We start from the raw sequence: 25,085 nt of genomic DNA, 5'->3' as shown, positions 1-25,085 counted from the left end.
TTTCTGGCCTTTCTTTTGCATTTCAAAGATGATGAAAAAAAATTAACGCGCATGTTTTTTTCTTTGTATTATCTTTTACCAGATCTAATGTGTTATTTTCCCATTCATTTCATATTCCACAAACTTCAAAGAGTTTCCTTTCAAATGGTGTCAAAAATATGCATATCCTTGCTTCAGGTCAAGAGCTACAGGCAGTTAGATATGGGTATGTCATTATTGGTAAAAATTGAAAAAAAGGGTCTGATCCTTAAGAGGTTTTAAGGAGGTACCATATAACAGCAAAACATGAAACAGCAGTTTGAGCTCCATCACAGGTGACTGTGGAAGAGAGGAAATGTGTTAAAACAGATGCCGTGGAGATGAAATCCTAAAACCAAGGCAATTGGAACAGCTCTCATTCATCAAACACAGAATACAATGTATGAGTTTGAACTGAAAAAATAAGAATGCAGAAGTACCTTTTCTGTGTTTCCTTAGTTCATGTCCAGTAATATGCCAGAGTTTCACCCACTCTTACGCTGAGACGTTGCATTTGAGTACCAAAATCAAGGCCTATATATGCATCCGACCCCAGAAGAAGAAAAAATTAATGGCAGTTATTGTCTGCAAAGTTTCTTATCAGATACTGTTTGTTCACATATGCAACATAGAATACTTAAAACTCAACCAATCAAAACTCAAAAAATGTATTCACTTTGAGACGTGAATCTCATGTGTATGACTTCATTCACTCATGACTATCCAGAAAGCCTTAGTCAAAAGAAATTACCATTTCTAGCAGCCTTGTGTTCCTGTCCAACTCAGCACAAACGTTATGTTTAGTTGTGAATGCTTGTCAATATAGGACTGAGAGAGCTGTTTTTGTGTGAAATGTTTTGACATAGATTGAATCAAACAACCGGTAGCATATCATCTCAGTAAGTATGTTTATTTGAAAGACAGTCCTTTCAAAAATAGTTGCATACTGAACTATGTATTTTACATATAACAAACAAACTGCACATAACCAAGTGAAAGTCAAAACAGGATGTGAGAAACAAGGGCTAACACTCTGTAAACTGCATTTTGACAAGATAACAATCAAGATAAAAACACACACACACATTCAACAAGTATTATTAAGCAGTGATGAAATCTGAGATGCAGCTTCGTCACTGTTTTGCATGATCCACATTTGCATATCCACTGTCCATTTGATCCATACTGTCCATCGGATCGTTTGGACCCTGTAAAGAGAAATGGATAAATCAGGCAGGGAAGGTAGGAAAAGGTCTATCAAGAAGCTATGAGCACAACACTAAATGGCCAACATGGTAAACATATCTAGTACCCACTGGCCACAGACGTCAACTCAATATCTATTTCACGTTGCTTCATTGTCATGTCATTTCAATGACAAGGAAACAACATTGAGTCAACCAGTGTGTGCCCAGTGGGTAAAGACCATTAGGTCCAAAGCTGATGACTTATCAACAGTCTACATGTACTATCATTATAAAGAGTACTGTCAGTTTAAAACAGATCTGCTCAGGGTGCTGTAATGTACCTGGACGTTGCCATAGACGGGCTCATCGATGACCCTTGGAGGAGGAACTTGGGTGTCATCTTTCTTTGTAGTTTTGACTCTGTGGAGATAGGGGAAGACAAGTAGTTCATTGACACTGTAGGTCAACTCAAAGAACATATTTTAGACTAACACTCAGAAGAAAATCTGAAATATGTCAAACTAGCAATTTACTGAAGGATGTTTCATAGTTTTAAGCATACCTTTCAGGTTTGGCCATTGGAGTCATGGTGAAATTAGCATAATATCCAGACACTTGCTTAGTGACACACCTGGACCTAGAAAATCAAATCAGTTGTTATTTTAGTGAATGTGAGAAAAATGTATTTAAAATGTATCTGCAATGACTAATAGAAGGCAGAGGACATCATGTTGCTATAGAAATTGATCAATGTCAGTCAAACTTGAGAGCATCCCTCTGGGGACACCCATCAACCAGACCCACCTTTTCCTGTACTTGAAGAACCAAACACTTCCCAATACAGCAACCAGTAAAACTACAACCACTGGGACCGTGACGGCAATATATATGGTCGTGGATAGCGCTTCCTTACACACTGTGAAAAACATTCTGATTAGGACTGAGGAATATTTATTCATTTCATTATTCATTTGAATTAATATTTTTTACATTTTTGTCAACACTTTTATCCAGAGCAACTATGGTTAAGTGCCTTGCTCAAGGGCACATCAACAGATTTCTCACAGCTCGAGGATTCGAACCACCAACCTTTTGGTTACCCACCCAACACTCTTAACTGCTAGACTACCTGCCTCCCAATGCAAAATCAAGAGACCCTCTCTCAAAAGATTTGATTTGAAATGGATACAGTGCCTTCAGAAAGTATTCCCACCCCTTGACTTTTTCCACATTTTGTTGTGTTACAGCCTGCATTTTTTATTGATTAAATTGAGATTTTGTGTCACTGGCCTACACACAATAATGTCAAAGTGGAATTATGTTGTTTTTAGAAATGTTTGCAAATTAATAAAGAATGAAAATCTGAAATGTCTTGAGTCAATAAGTATTCAACCCCTTTGTTATGGCAAGCCTAAATAAGTTCAGGAGTAAAGATTTGCTTAACAAGTCACATGGACTCACTGTGTGCAATAATAGTATTTAACATGATATTTGAATGACTACCTCATCTCTGTACCCCACACATACAACTGTCTGTAAGGTCTCTCAGTCAAGCAGTACATTTCTAACAGATTCAACCACAAAGACCAGGGAGGTTTTCCAATGCCTTGCAAAGGGCACCTATTGGTCGATGGGTAAAAAGAAAGCAGACATTGAATATCCCTTTGAGCATGGTGAAGTTATTAATTACACTTTGGATGGTGTATCAATACACCCAGTCACTACAAAGATAAAGGGGTCCTTCTTAACTCTGTTGCCAGAGAGGAAGGAAACCGCTCAGTGATTTCAATTACATCATTTAATGGTTGTGATAGGAGAAAACTGAGGATGGATCAACAACACTGTAGTTACTCCACAATAGTAAACTAAATTACAGAGTGAAAAGAAGGAAGCATGTACAGAATAAAAATACTCCAAAGCATGCATCCTGTTAGCAATTTTTAAGTATTTTATGTCCTGAATACAAAACATTATGTTTGGGGCAAATCTAACACAACACATCACTGAGTACCACTCTTCATAATTTCAAGCATGGTGGTGGCTGCATCATGTTATGGGTATGCTTGTCATCGGCAAGGACTAGGGAGTTTTTTTAGGATAAAAATAAACGGAATAGAGATAAGCGCAGGAAAAATCCTAGAGGAAAACCTGGTTCAGTCTGCTTCCCAACAGACACAGGAAGACAAATTCACCTTTCAGCAGGACAATAACCTAAAACACAAGGCAAAATATACTCTGGAGTTGCTTACCACGACGACATTGAATGTTCCTGTGTTGCCTAGTTACAGTTTTGAATTAAATTGGCTTGAAAATCTATGGCAAGACTTGAAAATGTCTGTCTAGCTATAATCAACAACCAGCTTGACTGAGCTTGAAGAATTAAAAAAATTCTTATCTGCAAATATTGTACAATTCAAGAGTGCAAAGATCTTAGAGACTTAGGAAGACACAGCTGTAATCACTGCCAAAGCTGATTCTAACATGTATTGACTCAGGGGTGTGAATACTTATGTAAAGATATTTCTGTATTTCATTTTCAATAACTTTGCATACATTTCTAAAAATATGTTTTCTCTTTCTCAATATGGAGTATTGCATGTAGATCAGTGGAGGCTGCTGAGTGGAGGTCGGTTCATTATAATGGCTGGAACGGCGTAAATGGAATGGCATCAAACAAATAGAAAGCCGCACACTCTAAGAGCTCAGATGCAAAAATTTTATAACCAACGTTTCGACAGCGAAGCTGTCTTCATCAGGGTATCGATGAATACCCTGATGATACCCTGATGAAGACAGCTTCGCTGTCGAAACGTTGGTTATTAAATTTTTGCATCTGAGCTCTTAGAGTGTGCGGCTTTCCTTTATTTTCTAGTGTTCTACTCCGCTAGCCAGCACCTCGCCTTTAAAGGTGTGCGTTTCTTTTTTCTAGATCAAACAAATAGAAACCATGTGTTTGATGTATTTGATATAATTCCATTAATTCCACTTCAATCATTACCATGAGCCTGTCCTCCCCAATGAAGGTGGCACCAACCTCCTGTGGTGTAGATAGATGAGAGAGAAACAAATATTTAATCCATTTTGAATTCAGGCTGTCACACAACAACATGTGTAATAAGTCAAGGGGTATGAATACTTTCTGAATGCAGTGAAGGCACTGTAGATATAGCATACATTTTAGTCCAAGACTAGGCTTAATGTGGGTCTGGGAAACTGGCCCTGAGAGTCTACTTACATTCTGTGGTGGCTAGTGGGACTGTAGTCGTGGAATCAACTGAGAAGGAGACAAAACAACTTCAGCCCACTTTTTAACTTTGACAAATACATTGTTATTGCTGTTATCAACTGTGTCAGGTTCACTGGTCATTTCTAAAGTAAACCAATATCTGATTCAGAGCAACAGTTAAAATTCTGTGTGTACGTGAAAATTCTAAGCTGAATACTTCACCTGTGTTTGACTTGTCCATTGGTATGATTGAAATAGTCCCGGAGGTTCCTGAATGGAAAAAATACAGTAGGGATGAGTTTCCTCCATATCAAATTAATGACACACTTCACTGAACAAAAGCACTTTACATTGCATCCTCTACTGCTTACCAGATATGGAGACAAGTTGATTAATAAAACTGAAGTTGTTGGCTCCAGTGGCAATTCTCAAGTAGTAAAAGGGCCCCATGTCGCCTTCTTCAATTCCCTTGATGTTCAGGGAGCAGTTTCCCTTAGTGACATTTCCTGTCAGCTTGGTCCTGTTCTGAAAACTCTTGATGACGAATGTGTTGTTGGGGTGATAGAGGAATTCATTCTTGTCATTATCATTGATGGTAAGTTTAGTTTTTCCCAGGCGTTTCCAGTAGGCCAGGATAGGCTCTTTAGATGGGGACGGGGGATAGGTAACATTGCATAGAATGGTCACATCATCTCCCTTATTGGTAAAAACAAACTTCGGGTAATCAGCTTTCCAATCCACACCTGTGTTTGAATTAACAACAAAAGTATTAGGATTATTCAGTTTATGTTGTTTAGACATAGCATAAGAAAACACTGAGTGCATATTGACATAAAAACGAATCACATACCACTAGCGCCAGAGGCCTGAGACAAAATGAGCATCATCTCAATCCACATCAATGGGCTCATCTGGTCCAACAGAGAGATTTGAAAGTTAATTGTAACTAATGACGCACCAGATTCCTAATATCGTTTACATGTTGTGTTAAAGATGCCTGGTGTCAGATGGCGCTCCCATCATAATTGTGTCAACCAATACAACATTACCACTGACCAACAAGCATAGCAGAGACTGTAAAGCATTGGGAAATAATGTTGGTTCAGCAACAACAAAATAAAAACTCAAATCTACGGAGGATACTCACTGTGTTGTGAAAAAAGGTGCCAAAGCAGGAGGCTACAGGTCCAAGGAAAACACCAGCAGTGACCATGGCACCGGCACACATCTTAAAAGCCAACTGGTTCCAGTAAAATGAGTGACAAGCAGTTATAACAAGAGTGGTGTCAAAAGTATTGCATGTATATTTCCTGTTACTTAACAATGATGTCGATTGAACAAAAAAAGGAATTAGAGGAAGTTTTGTGTAAATGTGTAAACTGAAGGTGACTTTTGGCTAATTACTTGAGACATAGCTAGCACATAACATTCGGAGAACCATATGTTTCTTAGAGCTTGGTGAGAGTGTGTTTGAATACAACCTTCCAACAACATTCTGGGAACGGTGCAGGATACCCAGATGGCACATTACGTTTTGAGAACCGTATGTTTCTTAGGTGGGAATTTCATTTCGTTTTCTACAGGTTTCCTCATGGTTCTATTAAAGTCATGTTCTCTGAACTTTCAGAGAATGTTAAGAAACAACGTTCTTCTGTGGGAATTTCAGTACTTCAACATAATGTTTTCTGCAGGTATTCCTCATGGTTCTATTTAACGTCATGTTCTCAGAACATTAAGAAAACTTTCCATAAAAACCACAATACATTTTTTTTTTTTAAACATTCCGTTCTCAGCATCAACAAAACTCTCTCTATCGACACCTGATCTTAATGAGCGCTTGTTTCCTTTGAAATTGGGCCTGTCTGTACATCCTGGTGGCGCAGTGGACTAATTCCATGAATAGAAAACAGAAGATCATAGGTTCGAATCTCACCGATGCCTTGCCATAACAATAAAAATGCCTAAACAAATGAATTTCCATGTTCTCAGAATGTTATTTAATTACCTTCAAATAGCCTATCATTTTTGTTCTCAAAATGTTAATAAAACCTCCCAGGAAAACTTTCAGGGTTCCATAATGAAACGTTCTCAGAACCCTGTACCCTAAAAATGAACATTCCCAGAACAGACTGAATTTTTGCTTCCGTTATCAGAACATTTAAAAAACAAAGTTACCAGTCAGGAGACGTGTGGCTTTGTTCCCAGAACCAATGGGTAACTAAAAATGTACATTCCCACAACTGTAAACACAATCATCTCTAACCTGTGGTTGCTGAAGATATTTTGTCATGCTGAAACTCTCAGAGTCATGAGGCTTCCGTTGCACACAAGGTAGAGCTCTGTTAGCTAGGTACATGGTGTTCTACTAGAGAGGGGCTGCCACGGGGTGGGGATTGTGGGGTAGTGAGTATGAATGTAACTGACGCATGATCAGGAACGCAGAAAAAAAATCTCATATAATCTCTCTGCCTTTCTCGATCTCTCTGTCCCTCACGCCTCTCTGTCTTTCTCTCACCTCTTTATCGCTCACCCCCCTCTTTCTTTCGCTTACCCCTCTCTGGAACTTTTAAAGTAGGAAAACAAAACCACTTTTATATTGTTTAGGCCTTTGCAAGGTCAAAGATTTAAACATAAACATGAAGTATTTCTGATATCCACATCCAATTGACATATGCTCACACAAACCTACATTGGAAACCACAGTGGGTTTGACTCATATCTATATTTTTTTTTTAACTCAGAGTGTAGGTAGAGCATCAGGAAATGAACTTAAGGAAGTAAAGTTGCTTATTGTAATTGTTTTGCAGTACTATTTGGGGGCATAAGGTAAGACTTTAATGACATTTAGCACATTTCTTCTCTGAATCTCTTATCTGGATGAAATTCTTCCACTATTAAACCCACAAAATCTGACTTTTAGTATCATACAACATGCATATTTTTTGGCTCTTCTTGTTGACATAAAGAATGACTACCTTTCACATTGTCCTAATGGTGATCATCCTTCTCAAAGGTAATGGTTTTATCTTGTTTGGGTTTTAATTTAGTTTTGCGCAGTTCACAGACACAAACCCCAATGTTGACTATAGGAGAGATCTAAACAGGTGCATCTAGTTTCACTCTTTTGTCATGATGGCAAAGAAAGTCATCCTCTTGACAGGAATCTAGTTATTTATAAAATGGGTGGTTCAAGCCCTGAGTGCTGATTGGCTGACAGCTGTGGTATATCAGACCGTATACCACAGGTATGATAAAACATGTATTTTTACTGCTCTAATTACATTGGTAACCAGTTTATAATAGCAATAACGCGTTGCGTCGTGCATAAGAACAGCCCTTAGCCGTGGCATATTGGCCATATACAACACCCCCTTGGTCCTTATTGCTTAATTATACCATAACGAGAACATTTGTCACAAGTATTTGTCTATTCTGTTGTCCAGTCTGTCATCAAGCTTTCTGTCATGTATGGGTGGACCAGGACCCTGTGGTGACCGTCACACTGGTCCAGAAAGTCTCCATGGGATGCCGTGTCCTGTTGGACAGCAGAGAGATGATCACTGGCTGCAGGGCAGAATGGTACATCAACACGGCCACACATGGCCAGAGGAAGGTGTGGAGGGAGATGGGTGACTTGCCCCGATTCAAGGGGAGGTTTCAGAAAACCTACAACCTGAACACAACAGATACAAGCATCCTGATGACCTGGTTAGAGCTGAATGACATGGGCTATTAGTTCTGCACTCTGCAGTGCTGCGTCAATGGGAAGGACAAGCAGTACCATGGCAATGGGACAAGACTCCTCCTCAGCGAGGCTAAGCCTACACCTTATGGGTTAATATTTACCTCCGTTATCCCAGGTAACACAACAACATTTTTCACATATTAGGCCAAAAAATCTCACATTTATTCCCTTACTATTGTATTGCTCAAAAATTTATCAAGTTATCATACAGATGATGTTGTCCTTCCCTTTGTAGTTAATGTTTTCACAATTATTTTGGGTTTTTTAAGGTGCAGAAGAGGAGAATACTTCAGAGATGCAACTCTTCTTTTTATACTTTTCTGTTAGTGAAGCTGTTGGTCATCATAGTGCTTAGAGGCCTCACAATCAGTTCTTAAAGATGTCATTTGGAAGATTTAATAAAGGTTAAATTTAAAAAAAAAATGTTAAGTAGTTATTCAATTCGTTAATGGAAAAAGGCCCAACATATTTTATGGTCATTTGTTTGTACTTTTAGTATTGCACTGAATCTGCATTTCACAGACCACTTCCATTCATAGTGTGGGAGGAAATGTAAAGATTTAGGTTTGGGTGTAGCATGATAAAAGAGCAGTTTAGACTAGTTAGCTGTAAGCCTTGTCCATCATAAGAAGCCACGAATATGAATGAAGGCGTTTCACTTTCAAACGCTTATGCCAGATTGACCACGTGTAGCCTATCCTTATACAGTAGAAATAGTTGTCTCGTAAAAAACCCTAGGTGGTGTTAAAATGCTCCTGTATCCGAAGAATTGCGGCTTTCAACCCGACATTAAAACCCGAATGTAAGCCACACACACACAAAACAGTAAGGTTCAGTCATATGACTGATTCACAGGAAGAACTTTGGTCGTGAGGTTTAAAGTGGGCAGAGCATAGAAGTCTCACACAACATGGATTCCTGCCTGAACTGGGAAATGTTCTAACTCCTGTGTATTGAAGGATATTCCATTTCAAGTCGGGGGGGCAGTATAAACATAAAATTGAAAGGAATTATTATTATTTTTTTTACATTTTACAACAAACAAATGTAGCGGGCACTCAAACCGTTTTCACGAGGAGGGATGTTTGTGTTTTACACTTCGTGTCATTAGTGAGAATATACATCATGGACACTCTACAGGAGAACGGGCTACCGCACTCACCTGCACTCGATATTCCCGGTCGTGAAAGTACCGCCAAAGAACTCGGAGTACATGGGGCTCCCCTTAAAACAAAGGGAAAGCATGGGACAACGAAAAGAAGTTCACCTGTCAATAATGTCACGGCGGAGTTTGGGAACCAACAGAAAGTATCATTGGTAAACGCACCTGCTCTACCCACGACACCTCTCGAGTTACCTGGCGTTATGGATGCAGAGGGGAGAGTGGACGAGTCCAGGCTGCGGATGCACATTTTCAAGAATGGTAAGGATGGGATACGATATCCTAAAGAGAAATTGATGGGCATGAATCACTGCCAATTCATAATTCAACATATTAATTGATTGAAAATGATTTAATATTCAAACATTATGGGCCAGTAAGCTGGAGCCTATCACAAAGTTTAAATTAAGTAAAGTTAAGTTGTTTCCCAGTGCTGGGTTTCCCAGATTTGGTATTGCTCAATCAATATCTACAAGTCAAGAGGAAGTCAAGTGATGTTTGCCTGAGGAGCTAGCTGACTGCACTACAGTTCAACCATTCTCTAGAAAGCCATGTAATCAAACCTCACTGAGACCCCTCAAGCAAAGACTTTTAGAAACAGACAATGGTTTGGTTTTACAGTTACCAGCCAAGACCTTTGGTGTGATCTGACATATTATTTTCAGAGGGAGGAAAAATCATGATTCACATGAAATCCATCAGTCATGGTTTGTGGGTATGACATCAACAGTTAACACACATCTGCTCCTGAGGGAAAACAAGAGGGGAGTGTATGAATGGGTGAATAGCTGGGGACTGTATACTTTCTAGCTTCTATCTGCATCAATGCTCCATAAGTAAGTTGCAGTCACCGGCCCTTCACTCACATGTTTTCAAGCTCAAGGTGAAATGGACCCTAACATCAGATCTAGGATCAGATTATCCAACTACCAATCTTAATCATTTAGGGATGACAAAATATCTGACCATGTATCAGTGGTTAGGGGAAACTGCTACAGTATATGACCAAGATGTAGGACTCCGGGTGCATAGTGTTGACTGTAAACACTGACCCCCCCCCCCCCCCCCCGACTTTAGTTCCTGGGAATCCCTAGGGCTTCATCATGCTGAAAAGCTCAGAGAGAGTCATGAGTCTTCCATTGCACGCAAGGTAGAGCTCTGTGAGCTAGGTACATGGTATACTGCTACAGAGGGGTTACTACTGTGACTGTGTTTATCAAAAAACTTAACACGGAACCCCCCACCCATTTTCATTGATGCACATTCCTTCTCTCCTCTGGCGTGACATCTTTAGCTGAAATGACTATGGTGCAAAAACATTATATAATGATCCCTGTCAGAGCTCTAAGAAGCGGGCTAAAGGTCTCCATGCTGGGGATCAAGACTTGTTTTGCACACTAAACATTATAAGCCACTCATTCCTTGAGAAGCCTAGTTTGTCTAGGGATAAATTAGCTAGAAAGAATAAATTAGCCACGTTATCTACCGAGTTGCGCAGCGGTCTAAGGCACTACATCTCAGTTCTAGAGGCATCACTACAGACCCTGGTTCGATTACAGGCTGTATCACAACTGGCCGTGTTTGGGAGTCCCATAGGGCGGCGCACAATTGGCCCAGCGTCGTTAGGGTTTGGCCAGGGTAGGCCGTCATTGTAAATAAGAATTATTTATTAACTGACTTACCTAGCTAAATGTATATATATTTTTAATATCTAGTCAGAGGCCAATTGATCCAATAGCTTATCTTTTATATTTTAGGTCTAGTCTTCACACTCCTGTAAAATTATGCAGAAGTCCTTGTCTCACCATTATAACCTGAGTCGATTCTGTTGAAAAGCTAGAGACCTACCAGTCCAGAACACCAAGTGGACATGTCATTGCATCTCTCACCTGTCCCGTTGTTTCCCATCAGTGAGGTTGAGGAGTGAGGAAAAGGAACACACAGGAGGAAAGAAGCCATTGTAAAGTATCTGGACTCAACCTGTGCTGTATGTGTCTAGGTGGTGTGTCCCCTTCGGGGCGTGGCCAGGTGTGGCGTTTCCTGTTCGGGATGTACCCCTGCAGCTCCACCTCTCTGGAGCGCCCCCTACTGCAGGAGCAGCTCAATGTCCGCTACCACTCCATGAAGAGGAAGTGGCAGCAGCTTTTTCCTTCTGCCATCCGACTGCGTATAAATGGCACCGATGGTAGGGCCCGGATGTAGATCAACTTATTCTCTCTCTCTCGCGCTCTCTCACTCTCTCTTGCTATCTATTGTTGTTCAGCACCTTATTCTAGACTTATCAACTTTATGCTGGAATCTATGAGCTCAACCAATTTTGTAAATTCTCCCTGGTTTCCTTCTGTGAATTTGCTTCCTTCACTCTCGCTCACCTGCCTCCCATTCTCTTCCTCCCTCCCTGTGTGTGTTTCTAGCTGAGTTGGTGGCAGCAGTGCGGTACTTCGATGTGAGGCAGGACAGGGTCCAGCTGCAGGCTCAGAACCAGAGTGATGAGGTCAAGGAGAGGCTGTCCTTCCTGGAGCTACAGGCCCAGGTAAACCACCAGCCTCAGAAAGTACACACAAAACCCCCTGAAGAGTACATGGTTTAACTACTTCTCCCTCTTTGCATTTTTGAGTGTAAGAAATCAAAATTACCATACACCTTCCTTATTGACCATTCAGCTATTCAACAGAAGTGCTATGCGTTGAAAATGTACTAAGGTAATTTAGCTTGGGGCTGTTTGAAATGTTGTCAGTTTATATTGCACCAGGATATGGGTGTTAGGCTACAAACTGTGTGTTTAGTCATGGACATGTCAATATAATCCACTCTGTCATTGTATTACTGAATATTATATATATTATTATATTTTACAATCTCTTAACAGCTGGTCACACTCTGAGGTTGACATGTCTTGTTACAGACCTTTACAGTCTACAGTATGTTATAGACTGAAGTCTGAGATGATGACATAATCCATCTGACCACTAATATCTTTGTTTCTCTGACCCCTGAACCTAGGTGTTGTTTGAGCGGGTGACCTTTGATCTGGAGGAGCTCCAAGAGGCCATCCGAATCATCGACAAGGACGTGCCTCGGACAGACAGAGACCTACCCTACTACTCGTGAGTGGCTTTAGTTCATTATCAACTTCAGTCTCTGTACATTGAGACAGGGGGCCAATGAAATTAGCTCACAGATGAATACTCAATACTTTGTGGTGATCAAATAGGAAGTCGGTAGCCAGAGTCTACGCCCCCTCGTTGGAGATTTGTCACCAGTAGGGATTCTTCTATGAAGTGCTTGTTGTCATTCAACGACAGATGACTCATCCTCATGCACATTTTTTCACTTGGGAAATACTGCACCAAACATTCTAGTCAGATGCAAAATTGCACGATTAAGATCTCCTCTGGAAATCCTCAAAATTAATGACAGATTTCTTGAGTTACCTTAAATTAATCCTGACTTTTTTGAGGAAGTGTAATCTGGCTACAGCATCTCAAAATGGACAAACGGTACTCTTGCCACTTTTTTTTCTTTCTTGTTTTTCAAGCAAAGGTTTTTTATTGGAGTAAGCGATCACATTAGTTTGGTTAGCTGAGCTCGGCTAGGTGCCAGGCGAACTAAAGCATGCTGATGCCTTTACAGGGAACATTACTCAACACTTAACAGAAACAGGAAGCTTAACAGGATTTATGTTTAAACTCCTCTGGCAGGCTGTCAGCTACAAACAGTTCAACACTTAAATCAACAGGGCATATTGGAGTGGGGCCTTCAGTGTTCGTTCTCTGTCGACATGTATAAGCAGTGACACACTGACTACCTGTTGGTTTTAGGATAAGAAGGCTGTGTCGTTACAACGTTAAAGCATTTTAGCTTGACATTACAACCCATATAAAGCCAGTAGGCTACATGTAGCTGCTCATTTTAAGGATCAGTCTTTTTGTGTGAGGTATCAGTGTATTTGATCTGATTTGTTTTAACGAGGGTTGCAAAACTACTGGTAATTTACCAAAGTTATCAGATTTTGTCCAAGTATTTTGGGTAATTAACTGTTAATTTATCTATGGTAACTTAAAAAAAAAATATTCATATAAAATAGTGATATTTTCTTAATCTTTGCATCTATGTGTCCATATTGTCCTTTAGTTTCTAGTGCAGCGTTTCCCAAACTAAGGGTTGCAACTGAAAGAAAAAATGAATAATTGCGCTTGGTTCATAGAACCGGGGTTCTGTCAGTAACCTCCAGTAGCCGCTAGATACGGTTGTAATAAACAGAGCAGTTTCTGTTTTCTTCCTACAAATGTGTCTCAACATTTTTTATGGTTTAAGCTACAAAATATTATGACCCCTTCACTGAAAGATAAGGAATACGTATGTGTCTTCTGTTTCCCTCAAGCTGCGCAGGACTCATTAGAACAGAGTGGACAAGACCAGGCTCTAAATCAGACTGCGGGGAAAAGAATATCATCTATGATCTTTTCTACACAGAATATCATGCTAAATTATTGCCTGATGATCTTTTGAACTTCCCAATACCTTTCTGATGCATTTCAGTCACCTCAAACCATACTTCCTTTAGATTGAAGTACTGTCAAACTGATTTGTAATAGACTGCCATAGACCCAATTAAAAAAGTAAACATTGGCCTTTGATTACATCACTGTTTTTACATGGTTGGGTTGCAACAACAACAAAAAGTTCTGGAAACCCTGTTCTAGTGGATAGATACATAATGGAAAAAAAGCATATTAAATAGAATGACATTATTTGCAATTACCTCTGCAACTCTTTACTTTTTTCACAACTGCCACCAGTTCGGCCCCAAGACATTTACAACAAAGACATATTGACATAGCCGTAGTAAAATAAATAAAAGCATATAAAAAAGATAGAAAGGATATTCCATGCTGAAACCCTCATATTAAATACTAACTGTATTCATAAATTAATGGGTTTTATTAAGGATTATTTTTAACAGCTTTGTCACATTTAAAACATCTTATTTTATTTTATCTGTTACATGTTATGAAAATTACCTAAAGTCCTAGAAAGTGTCTAATATTCTAGTAGTGTACTGGTAAAGTTACCGGTAACATTTTCTCCCTTTGCAACACTAGTGTTTTTGGTTTGTTTGCTTTTACAGGGGTGAAGGCTTGGGCAATCTGCTGGTGTTGAGGGATATTCTGATCACATATGCTGCTTTTCACCCAGGTAATCTCTCTTTCTCTCTCCTATTGTCTCTTTCTCTTCTGTCTCTTTTTCTTTCTTTTCTCACTCTCTGTTTCTCTTTGATCCTGGCTATCTCAGTTTTTAGTGCTGTAAATACTGTATACTGGTCATGACCCGGTTGTCACCCAACCACTGAAAGGTGGATAAATATATGTTGGCGGAGTAACATGTCACACAATCCTAATTTAACAAATGTGTGTGTACGTTTTCACGGCTATCTGCCATGGAAGTAAATGCATAACTTACGAGAAATGTACACGCATATTTCATGTTCAGATTATCCCCTTAGTCTTAGTAGTAAGCTAAAGTAACTGTATTTACTTACTTTCCTCATACTGTGTGTGTCATGCTGATGTGCTGGGGGTCAGAGGTGAGCTATGCCCAGGGGATGAATGACCTTTGTAGCCGATTCCTGGAGGTTCTGGACTCTGAGGTGGACACCTACTGGAGCTTCTCCTGCTACATGGAGAAGTTCTCCAAGGACTTCCGCGCCGACGGCCTGCACAGGAAGATAGGTTTGTTGTTAGTTTTAATTTTGTTTTTTTATTTATTTGTCTGTCTTCTCTGTACATGTGTAATGATATGGTAGACTTGATAATAAGGTAATGTTATTAACGTTTTGATTGTTGTCACTCAGAGCTGGAGGCAGCACTGCTGAAGGAGTTGGATCCTCAGCTCCACACCCACCTGATCACAGATAGCATGGAGAGTTTCACCTTCTGTCACAGGTACACAACACACACGCATATACTGCATCTGTATGTTTTTGCAGTACATACTTTTTCCACATACCATGTAGGGTATGTGGACACTTGCTAGTCGAATATCTTATTCTAAAATCATGAGCATTAATATGGAGTTGGTCCCCCCTTTGCTGCTATAACAGCCTCACCTTTTCTGGGAAGGCTTTCCACTAGATGTTGGAACATTGCTGCTGGGCCTTGCTTCCATTCAGCCACATGAACATTAGTGAGGTCGAGCACTGATGTTGGGCGATTAGGCCTGGCTCGCAGTTGGCATTCCAATTCATCCCAAAGGTGTTCGATGGGGTTGAGGTCGGGGCTCTGTGCAGGCCAGTCAAGTTCTTCCACACCGATCTCGACAAACCATTTCTGAATGGACCTCGCTTTGTGCACAGTGGCATTGTCATGCTGAAACACGAAAGGGCCTCCTCCAAACTGTTGCCACAAAGTTGGAAGCACAAAATCATCTAGGATGTCATTGTATGCTGGAGTGTTAAGATTTCCCTTCATTGGAACTAAGGGGCCTAGACCATTATGGCTCCTCCACCAAACTTTACAGTTGGCGCTGTGCATTGGGGCAGGTAGCATTCTCCTGGCATCCGCCAAACCCAGATTATTTTGTCAGACTGCCAGATGGTGAAGCGTGATTCATCGCTCCAGAGAACGCGTTTCCACTGCGCCAAAGTCCAATGGCGGCGAGCTTCACACCACTGCAGCCGGCGCTTGGCATTGCGCATGGTGATCTTGGACTTGTGTGCAGCTGCTCGGCCATGGAAACCCATTTCATAAAGCTCCCAAATAAAATGTATTGTGGTGACATTTCTTTCAGAGGCAGTTTGGAACTCAGAAGTGAGAGCTGCAACCGAGGACAGACAATTTTTACGCGCTTCAGCACTCGGCGGTCCCGTTCTGTGAGCTTGTGTGGCCTACCACTTCGCGGCTGAGCTGTTGTTGCTGCTAGACGTTTCCACTTCACAATAACAGCATTTACAGTTGACCGGGGAAGCTCTAGCAGGGCAGAAATTTGATGAACTGACTTGTTGGAAAGGTGGCATCCTATGACGGTGCCACGTTGAAAGTCCAGTGAGCTCTTAAGTACGGGCCATTCTACTGCCAATATTTGTCTATGGAGATTACATGACTGTGCTCGATTTTATACACCTGTCAGCAACAGGTGTGGCTGAAATGGCAGAATCCACTAATTTGAAGGGGTGTATTTGCATGAAATGTGTATACTTACATTTATGTGTGTCTCCTCTCCCAGATGGCTGCTGCTGGGTTTCCAAAGGGAGTTTGAGCACTGTGACGCCCTGCGTCTCTTTGAGATCCTGAGCTGTGACCACCTGGAGCTCATCTCCCAGCAGGTGGACCGCGCCCGCTACCAGGAGAGGATCGCCCGCAGGCACAGTATAGGTGAGACAGTAGTCTCCTGTGGCCATCCTTCCAAGTCCCAGGCTAGTGAGTCAGTGACATGTCACATGTGTGACAGTACATAAGAAACACTGCACAGCATGGTTCCAAATACACAATATATTGTGAAGTGGAAATGTCTAGGAGCAACAACGGCTCAGCTGCGAAGTGGTAGACGACACAAAAGCTCACAGAACAGGACCACCGAGTGCTGAATTTGGAATGAGATGTTCGACGAGCAGGTGTCCACATACTTTTGGTCATGTAGTGTATATGTCCATACAATTGGTAATATGAATTTACAGAAGCCGTTTTGGTCCTTCTGTATTTGCTTATAACAATGGTTTGTTGTCCTTCTTGTGATGCGTTTGTGTTGTAACGAATGTTCTGGGGTGGTTCCAGAGGATAAACCAGTGTCTGAGGCACAGGCCGTCAACACAGAATTCACCTTTGAACTCTTCATCTGTGCCACCATATTATTGGACAACAGAGATGCCCTGCTGAGGTGTAGGAATGATGTGCAGCTCATCCAGTTCACCAACAGGTAGGGGTGGGTGTGTGTGTGTGTGTGTGTGTGTGTCCATCTGAAATATTCGCCTTGTCATTACAAAGCAATACAACCAGACTCATCAGCCTTTCTCTCTGTGCAGTTTGCAGGGCACTCTGGACCTGAACCTCACCCTGAAGAAAGCAGAGGAGCATTTCTACAACTACTGTAAGCGCTCTGCTTGGGACTATATGAATGGCCGCTGCACAACAAGTAAAAACAAGGAGGGACACTTCTTGTTCCAGCTCCGCAGCTTCTTCTCCTGAACCCAGATCAGTCCTTAACTTAACCTCTTGAACATTCAGCTACAACCTGTAGTAACTGTTGGGTGGACTCAAAACAAGGGACCTATTTCCTAAGAGACATGTCTTGTCCACTAACGTTGAAGCATTCATATTTCTGTGGGATCTACCTTGAGTGAGTGATGCTGCTTATTTAACAACAATTCTATCAATTTGGACTCTCTCTTTGTTGTTGTATCTGATTATGCTCATTTCTATCTATTTAAAACATCTATTTATTATTTAGAAAGGTGTCAATGAGCGGGTAGAAAAGTGTGCAACGCTGAATTAGTTACATACGTTCACCGGGAGTTTGGCCTACTTGATTTCTATGTTTTTCTTGGTGAGTTTAGAAGAAAGCCCTGTTTACAAAATGATATAATAATTAGGACTATGATGTGGCCAAAAGGTGTTCTCACCCTTGATCTGAGATTCAACTATATAATATGTGATACTACTGGAAGAAAACAAGTCTTGGAACTGCATCAAGACCACTGAAAAATTGCATGTAGCAACAGTTTGCATGTGTTGTGACTCCCTAGTATTGGTAAGCATAGAAATAGAATTACAGGGATGCCTGTTCTAGTCAGTCTATTTGTAAAGGTATAAAATAGGACGCCAGCTGACCTATGTGTCATGGACCTGTGTGACAGGAGAAGCTGTTCATTGGTTCAGTTCTGAGAAAGAGCCGGGAGGTGGGGTCAGGTTTGATAAGTTCTACAAGAGCCCTCAGCCCTGGCTGCATTTTAAGACCGTACTTGTGTGTCTCCTCTCCTGAAATAGCTCAGAGTATGGACAGGACATCCCTCTGGAAATCCCTAAACATTGACGAGTAGCACGTTTAGCATTCTGCCACATTGCCAATACAGTGGCATACTGCAGTTTTATAGCTAGTCCCAATCTATTCTACACATTTTGCCATGAGGCTGAGAGAATTTAGCATTTTTAAAGCTAATTTCCTGTAATTACATTTTCTTTTGACCTGTTTGGGGGGTTGTTGTAGGCCCCCAGAACCCTTCTAGACAGTGTGCCAATACTGTCTGGAATAGTAAAATAAATATGCATGCCTGTCACAATCTTGCTTAGTGAAAGTTTGATATCATGTGTGTGGGTTAGTTTGTTGGTGATTAAATATTGTGATTTATTTATTCTGTTTTATTCTGATCCAGAAAATTTCCATTGAAGGAGATGTCACTTTCAGGTGTCCAGTGCTTTTAGGCAGATAGGAGTGAACATGTAATTCTGAGTATAATTGGGTTTGGAGCAATAAATAAAAAAATGTTTTACAAACGAAGGCCACCAGTGAGGAAGAGGATTATTTCCAGATGTATAGCTGCTTGACATTTCAGTTCCTCGCCCTGCAAGTTAGAGAGTGAAGAATAGGTTTCCGCATGTTGGAGGGACAGGCTTGTCATTGTATGTATGGACTGTTATTGTATAAGGGTTAAATGTAATAAACTGTGGGACATTAAAGGCGTGTGAATCTTTTCTTCATTTAACCTTTTTAGAATAGCCTTTGTGACCTACTTGACGTAAGCCCTTGGTGAATGCTTTCATGGTTAGTGTAGTATTTTCATGGAGCATGCTATGAAAGGTTCAGACAACTATATATAAAAATATGCTTAATTTATTCCAAAATTCTTTCAATTCATTTCATCATGTAATTTACTGTACAAACTAGAATGTGCTTTGCTGCTTGCTGTCCTGCTTTTCTAATGAATGTGAATCCACAGCCCGGCTGCTGGTAGGAGATATCTGTAGTCTTCTCACAGTGCTTATCTCACTGAACAGCCCCCAGACCATGTGAATCAAATTAAACATGCCCTGAGAAAACCTCCTTACTCTGTGAACAGGACAAACTTGTATCACATTTTTTTTATAGAACGGGAATTAAGATAAAGTGTAGAGAGAAAATACAATAGTCTTTTCTAATTTCTATTTTAATTCACTGAAAACGGGCTAACAGCAATTCAGCTAACTCCTATACCAGATCAAGTTAGAGTTGGCAAGCACTGAATGGGCACATGCAGGCAGCTACATGGGCCTAGAACTTTCTCTGGCTGAGTCACCTGATTCCCTGATGGAATCTCAGACAGCACACAGCTCACTGTCTGTGGCTATATACTCTGGAGAGACCTGACACTCGTCCTCTTAGTCTTTCTGTCCAGGAAAGGGAGAGGAGTGCTTCAGTGGAATTGAGCAGGCGGTGTTCTGTGGTTTGTGTGGTAATCTTTGAAGCGTTGCACAACTGACTGAGCAAGGTAACTCCTTTTCTAAGAAATGTTGCATTCAGCTCTGCTTTTTCAGCTTGACTTGCCAGCTCCTGTCCAACTCAAGGGACATGACCCCACTCTCATAATGACACTAGCATGCTTTATGTCAACTGTTGGAGGAGTGTTAAGAACTAGCATAAAGCTTATCTCAAATTGTTTAAGCAGTGTTTTTTAAGTAGCATGAAGCCAAATGTTCTTGTAAAGCCTGTTTGAATGATTTGTCTATTGCATGACTTTCTGTTTCTGGGCACACATGTTGTCCAGTGTCCACTGACATGCTTGACCAGTGGAAGTTGTGCCTGTAATCCCTTTGTGTCATGCCTGGTCTCACAGTATGTCACAAACACTGTCATAGTGTCACACACCACACCCAATGGTGTCAGCTCTGTCCATGTGCTTGATCCATGCTTAATGCTTCTCTGTCAGTTTGAACACTAATGCACATATGAAATATGCGCAGCTGATCTAAATATGGGTACAGTGGTATGTATGGTATGCTTAGCACCGATAGTTATTAGATACGTTTTAAAAAATAGATAAAAAGGATGCTAACGAGTTTGTTCAAATTAAATGAGTATACCAGGAGTAACAGAATTCGATCATAAGTGATAAGGAACTTACCAGTACCAGTAGTTTGTGTGAGGTGGCTTTGTCTGTTTAATCCATCCCGAATATGAGAAATGCTACTTTTATCCTTTCACAAGAGTACAGTGAGTGGCTGTATAACAGAATTAGGTTCAGGATTTACATGCAAAATGTTAAAAAAAAAAAATTTACGATAATTATTTGGGCCTCACCACATGCTCTGGCCCTGTCTAGCATGTTCACCATTTCAACAATCCCCCCTTGTTTCCCCACTGACTTAATGTATTAGTTAATTGTGAGGTAACAGCTTTAAAGTATATCATAGTTCCTTCTCCAGTAGTGAGGTTTCTAAGGCTTTTACTGTTATTACAGTCCAGGCCCATAATAACTTCCATATTACACAATAGTGAAGTACAGTAGTAAGTATTTCAACAAGGTAACTGCTCAGTACATATGATATTGGCAAAGTCCAGTTTTACTTAACAGCTCATTAATAATCACTTAATTTAATCCAACCCGTGTACCAACAACAGATCTGTGAGCCATATTAATAGAATGCGTTGGTAGTTTGTGGGATTCAGCTGTTGGAAAAAAGCCACTGTGTTAATACATCACATTGACTTAGCCTGGCTGGTAACAGTTGGGTGTTGTATTGCCAGAATGATCTGTGGAGAGGGGAGAACAGGATGAGGGGAGGGTGAGGGAGGGTGCCCTGTTGGCTCTGGTGGCATGCTACTGGTGGTATTGCTGCTTTAAGGAGTTGTGGTGTTGGTACCACTCCACTGGTTGGCATGTTGCCATGACAGCACTTTCTAGAACAGCTGAGCCCCGGGGATCTCTTCCAATTTGGGGGCTCACGTGGGACTGCATCTGCTCTCTGTGAATGACAGGGAAGGAACACACACACTGTCAAAGACGTGCACGTGTGCACGCATACACACACATGCACATACATGAACATGATGACCTTTAACCCCAAAGGCTTTCAACACAAGTTTAAACATTTGACTGTTGTCATCCAACTACCTGTTGCTAGCTACTAATAACTGATAATATTCAAAAGAGAAGGCTTTATAACATTATCGTCTTAATGAAAAGTATCTTTCAACATTCTTGTATGATACTATAGGCCTACGTAATTCTCAAATAATTAAAGTAATTCTCCTCTCACTAATGAACTCTAATTCTGGTTTTGTTGTTGCAGGATGTCTAAAGGACCAGCAGTAGGCATTGACCTGGGGACCACATACTCCTGTGTGGGCATCTTTCAGCATGGCAAGGTGGAGATCATCGCCAACGACCAGGGCAACAGAACCACACCCAGCTATGTGGCCTTCACCGACACGGAGAGGCTGATCGGTGACGCCGCCAAGAACCAGGTGGCCATGAACCCCACCAACACTGTGTTCGGTAAGCACATCACCTCACCTTGACACACAGTGGGTAGTTAGATGAAGCCTCTAGTGGACAAAGGGAACAGAATCAAGGTTCATATTAAGCTCAGCGCTGTAGCCTCTTGCCTGTTGTTAACAGTAGTCCCCACTTGAGGGCCTAAAAGTACTAGATTTAAATCCATCAGCCTCGCCCCACTCCATTAGGGGGAAATGCAAAACTGACCTTAGACCAGTAACCACAGACAAATTCATCCTACTCTTGAAAATCAACCCTACGCTGCCATCTCTGTGTCCAAAGATGCCAAGCGTCTAATTGGTCGTAAGTTTGATGATGCCGTGGTACAGTCGGACATGAAGCACTGGCCCTTCACAGTGGTGAGCGATGGTGGCAAGCCCAAGATGGAGGTAGAGTACAAGGGAGAGAGGAAGACCTTTTTCCCTGAGGAGGTGTCCTCCATGGTGCTCACCAAAATGAAGGAGATCTCTGAAGCTTATCTGGGCAAGGTAGGGAGTCTGACTAACCAAATGAAAAAACACCTTAATTCCAAATCTACTCTTAGCCCCTACCCACTCCATGCACCCCATGTAGGTTTGAAAAGATTGGATGGGTATATATTATATGTTAATAACTCAAACTGACAGTCTATTTAGGGATGATACACACTAGTTCTAACTGATAGTGTTTTTCCCTCTTCAGCCAGTGAACAATGCTGTCATCACAGTCCCTGCCTACTTCAACGACTCCCAGCGCCAAGCAACCAAAGATGCTGGAGTGATCTCTGGACTCAACGTCCTGCGCATCATCAACGAGCCCACCGCTGCAGCCATCGCCTATGGCCTGGACAAGAAGGTACAGAAACCCCAAAACAAACAAAAAAAACACTGTGTTGTACAGCTCACACTAGGTCTGCTTGATTAGTCCTTTGAAAGTCCTACTGACTTAATTGCTCTCTCTTATCAGGTCGGGGGTGAGCGCAACGTCCTGATCTTCGACCTGGGCGGCGGCACCTTTGACGTGTCCATCCTGACCATCGAGGATGGCATCTTTGAGGTGAAGTCCACTGCTGGTGACACCCACCTGGGAGGCGAGGACTTCGACAACCGCATGGTCAACCACTTCATCGGTGAGTTCAAGCGTAAATTCAAGAAGGACATCAGCGGCAACAAGCGTGCGGTGCGGCGCCTGCGCACTGCCTGTGAGCGGGCCAAGCGCACCCTCTCCTCCAGCACCCAAGCCAGCATCGAGATTGACTCCCTCTATGAGGGTGCCGACTTCTACACCTCCATTACCAGGGCTCGCTTTGAGGAGCTCAACGCTGACCTGTTCCGCGGTACCCTGGAACCCGTGGAGAAGTCTATGAGAGATGCCAAAATGGACAAGGCCCAGATACACGACATCGTCCTGGTGGGAGGCTCCACACGTATCCCCAAGATCCAGAAGCTTCTGCAGGACTTATTCAATGGCCGAGACCTCAACAAGAGCATCAACCCTGATGAGGCTGTGGCTTATGGTGCCGGTAGGTATCTCACTGTGTGTTGCAGGAAAATGTCACTGTGTCAAGTGTATGTGATTCAATGTTTCATCCAACATCTCCTCTCTGTCCTCCACAGCTGTGCAGGCTGCCATCTTAGCCGGTGACAAGTCAGAGAACGTGCAGGACCTGCTGCTGCTGGACGTCACACCCCTGTCCCTGGGTATTGAGACAGCTGGAGGGGTCATGACCGTGCTCATCAAGAGGAACACCACCATCCCCACCAAGCAGACCCAGACCTTCACAACATACTCAGAAAACCAACCCGGAGTGCTCATCCAGGTGAGTCTTTTATCAGCTGTACAAGGCCAACGTTTGTGTAAAGTAGCCAGATAGAATCACAGAGGGTATAGGTTATCTGATATTAACCCATTCCCACAATTTCTTTCTCAGGTGTATGAGGGGGAGAGAGCCATGACCAAGGACAACAATATCCTTGGCAAGTTTGAGCTCACCGGAATCCCCCCTGCCCCCAGGGGCGTCCCCCAGATCGAGGTGACCTTTGACATTGACGCCAACGGCATCCTCAATGTGTCTGCGGTGGACAAGAGCACCGGCAAGGAGAACAAGATCACCATCACCAATGACAAAGGTATGCCTCCTTAACCTTGAACCTCACGACATGATCAAAGGTCTTATTGATTTCCAACCCTTTCCTCAAAGAAAAGAGTCCCAAAAAGAAAGAGAGACAACAGGAGCGAGTAGGAGATAATGAATATGTCACATATGGGAAATTATATAATGATGTCTGTATCTTGTTATCTCCCAGGACGTCTGACCAAGGAGGACATTGAGCGCATGGTGCAAGAGGCTGACCAGTACAGGGCTGAGGACGAGGCTCAGAAGGAGAAGGTCACAGCTAAGAACTCACTGGAGTCCCTGGCCTTCAACATGAAGAGCACCGTGGATGACGAGAAGCTCGCGGAAAAGATCAGCCCGGAGGACAAGAAGACCATCGTGGACAAGTGCAACGAAGTGATCTCCTGGCTGGACAGGAACCAGGTAAACCACAAGGGGCTGGTCTAGAGTTCCACCTAGATTGAGTGTTCTTAGTGCAACATCAGTTTGTTAGCAATGGTTTCACATTGATGCATTTCCTCCCATGGTAAAAGTAGGCTACACATATAAGATAGAATATTGTGATTACCACCTGTCTCTTACGCTCTCATACTCTCTCCCTTCCGCTCTCGTCTCTCCGCTTGTCTTTATCTAGACAGCAGAGAAGGATGAGTATGAGCACCAGCAGAAGGAGCTGGAGAAGGTGTGTAACCCCATCATTACCAATCTGTATCAGGGTACCGGAGGCCCACCAGGAGGTATGCCAGGCGGTATGCCAGGCGGTATGCCTGGAGGCTTCCCTGGAGGTGCTGGGGCTGGCTCTTCCTCTGGTCCAACCATCGAGGAGGTTGACTAAAATCCCTGACCTCTACAGAAGAGAATCCACATCCTGTCCACATCTCAGCTCCCAGGCTTCACACATCACCTACTGCAGACCTGGCTTGTGTCATCACTTCTCTTATTGAGTACATCCTGTGTAATATTTATATCTACGGCAGGCTCCTACAGCTTTGTACTGTTGTGCAGTTCACACAATCTTCACTTTTATCAGATTGAATATATCACAACCAATAAATCTGGATTCTGATAAGCATTTTTGGTGTTTTTCTTTAACCTCCCACCAAATACCCTCCCTGAAGTTTGAGATGACAAATGCATTTTGTACATTAACAGAGTTAATGTACATTAACAGAGTCAATGTACATTA

The 25,085-nt window shown here is 42.0% G+C and overlaps 3 protein-coding genes across 3 annotated transcripts; 2 read left to right on the top strand and 1 right to left on the bottom strand.

Annotated features, from left to right (window-relative positions):
* Nucleotides 1-902: 902 nt before the first annotated feature.
* On the bottom strand, nt 903-8,902 carry LOC106605611 (uncharacterized). Its single transcript, XM_014201445.3, has 10 exons — nt 6,695-8,902; nt 5,579-5,671; nt 5,282-5,342; nt 4,803-5,174; nt 4,654-4,701; nt 4,441-4,479; nt 2,010-2,121; nt 1,768-1,842; nt 1,547-1,625; nt 903-1,226 (listed from the first exon to the last, which is right to left on the bottom strand). The coding sequence occupies exons 1-10, from the start codon at nt 6,785-6,787 to the stop codon at nt 1,152-1,154; spliced, it is 1,047 nt and encodes a 348-aa protein (XP_014056920.1). The 5' UTR covers nt 6,788-8,902; the 3' UTR covers nt 903-1,151.
* Nucleotides 8,903-9,016: 114 nt separating this feature from the next.
* On the top strand, nt 9,017-19,009 carry LOC106605609 (uncharacterized). Its single transcript, XM_014201444.3, has 10 exons — nt 9,017-9,599; nt 11,338-11,523; nt 11,753-11,871; nt 12,342-12,445; nt 14,470-14,537; nt 14,924-15,070; nt 15,193-15,283; nt 16,563-16,711; nt 17,111-17,252; nt 17,359-19,009. Exons 1-10 carry the CDS (start codon nt 9,302-9,304, stop codon nt 17,519-17,521), a joined length of 1,467 nt encoding a protein of 488 aa, XP_014056919.1. The 5' UTR covers nt 9,017-9,301; the 3' UTR covers nt 17,522-19,009.
* Nucleotides 19,010-19,698: 689 nt separating this feature from the next.
* hsc70 (heat shock cognate 70) lies at nt 19,699-24,968 on the top strand. The gene is made up of 9 exons (NM_001141684.1): nt 19,699-19,797; nt 21,599-21,804; nt 22,087-22,292; nt 22,486-22,638; nt 22,750-23,305; nt 23,400-23,602; nt 23,714-23,912; nt 24,090-24,322; nt 24,534-24,968. The coding sequence occupies exons 2-9, from the start codon at nt 21,600-21,602 to the stop codon at nt 24,732-24,734; spliced, it is 1,956 nt and encodes a 651-aa protein (NP_001135156.1). The 5' UTR covers nt 19,699-19,797; nt 21,599; the 3' UTR covers nt 24,735-24,968.
* The last annotated feature ends 117 nt before the right edge of the window (nt 24,969-25,085 follow it).

The sequence above is a fragment of the Salmo salar genome, chromosome 05, assembly GCF_965601325.2.
Source record: "Salmo salar chromosome 05, fSalSal1, whole genome shotgun sequence".
In the NCBI taxonomy this organism is placed as follows: Eukaryota; Metazoa; Chordata; class Actinopteri; order Salmoniformes; family Salmonidae; genus Salmo; species Salmo salar.
The sequence above is the reverse complement of the archived record's forward strand: the minus strand, read 5'-3'. Positions and strand labels throughout refer to the sequence as shown.

What these genes read in the sequence shown, in the direction of transcription:
- LOC106605611 (XM_014201445.3), bottom strand. Translation starts at nt 6,787, where the DNA reads ATGTACCTAGCTAACAGAGCTCTACCTTGTGTGCAACGGAAGCCTCAT. An exon ending in TCAGGCCTCTGGCGCTAGTG is followed by an intron (nt 5,175 to 5,281) that starts GTATGTGATTCG and finishes ATTCAAACACAG; the next exon opens with GTGTGGATTGGAAAGCTGAT. An exon ending in TCAACTTGTCTCCATATCTG is followed by an intron (nt 4,702 to 4,802) that starts GTAAGCAGTAGA and finishes TTTTCCATTCAG; the next exon opens with GAACCTCCGGGACTATTTCA.
- LOC106605609 (XM_014201444.3), top strand. Translation starts at nt 9,302, where the DNA reads ATGGACACTCTACAGGAGAACGGGCTACCGCACTCACCTGCACTCGAT. An exon ending in GCGTATAAATGGCACCGATG is followed by an intron (nt 11,524 to 11,752) that starts GTAGGGCCCGGA and finishes GTGTGTTTCTAG; the next exon opens with CTGAGTTGGTGGCAGCAGTG. An exon ending in AGAGACCTACCCTACTACTC is followed by an intron (nt 12,446 to 14,469) that starts GTGAGTGGCTTT and finishes TTGCTTTTACAG; the next exon opens with GGGTGAAGGCTTGGGCAATC.
- hsc70 (NM_001141684.1), top strand. Translation starts at nt 21,600, where the DNA reads ATGTCTAAAGGACCAGCAGTAGGCATTGACCTGGGGACCACATACTCC. An exon ending in AACCCGGAGTGCTCATCCAG is followed by an intron (nt 23,603 to 23,713) that starts GTGAGTCTTTTA and finishes TTTCTTTCTCAG; the next exon opens with GTGTATGAGGGGGAGAGAGC. An exon ending in CCTGGCTGGACAGGAACCAG is followed by an intron (nt 24,323 to 24,533) that starts GTAAACCACAAG and finishes GTCTTTATCTAG; the next exon opens with ACAGCAGAGAAGGATGAGTA.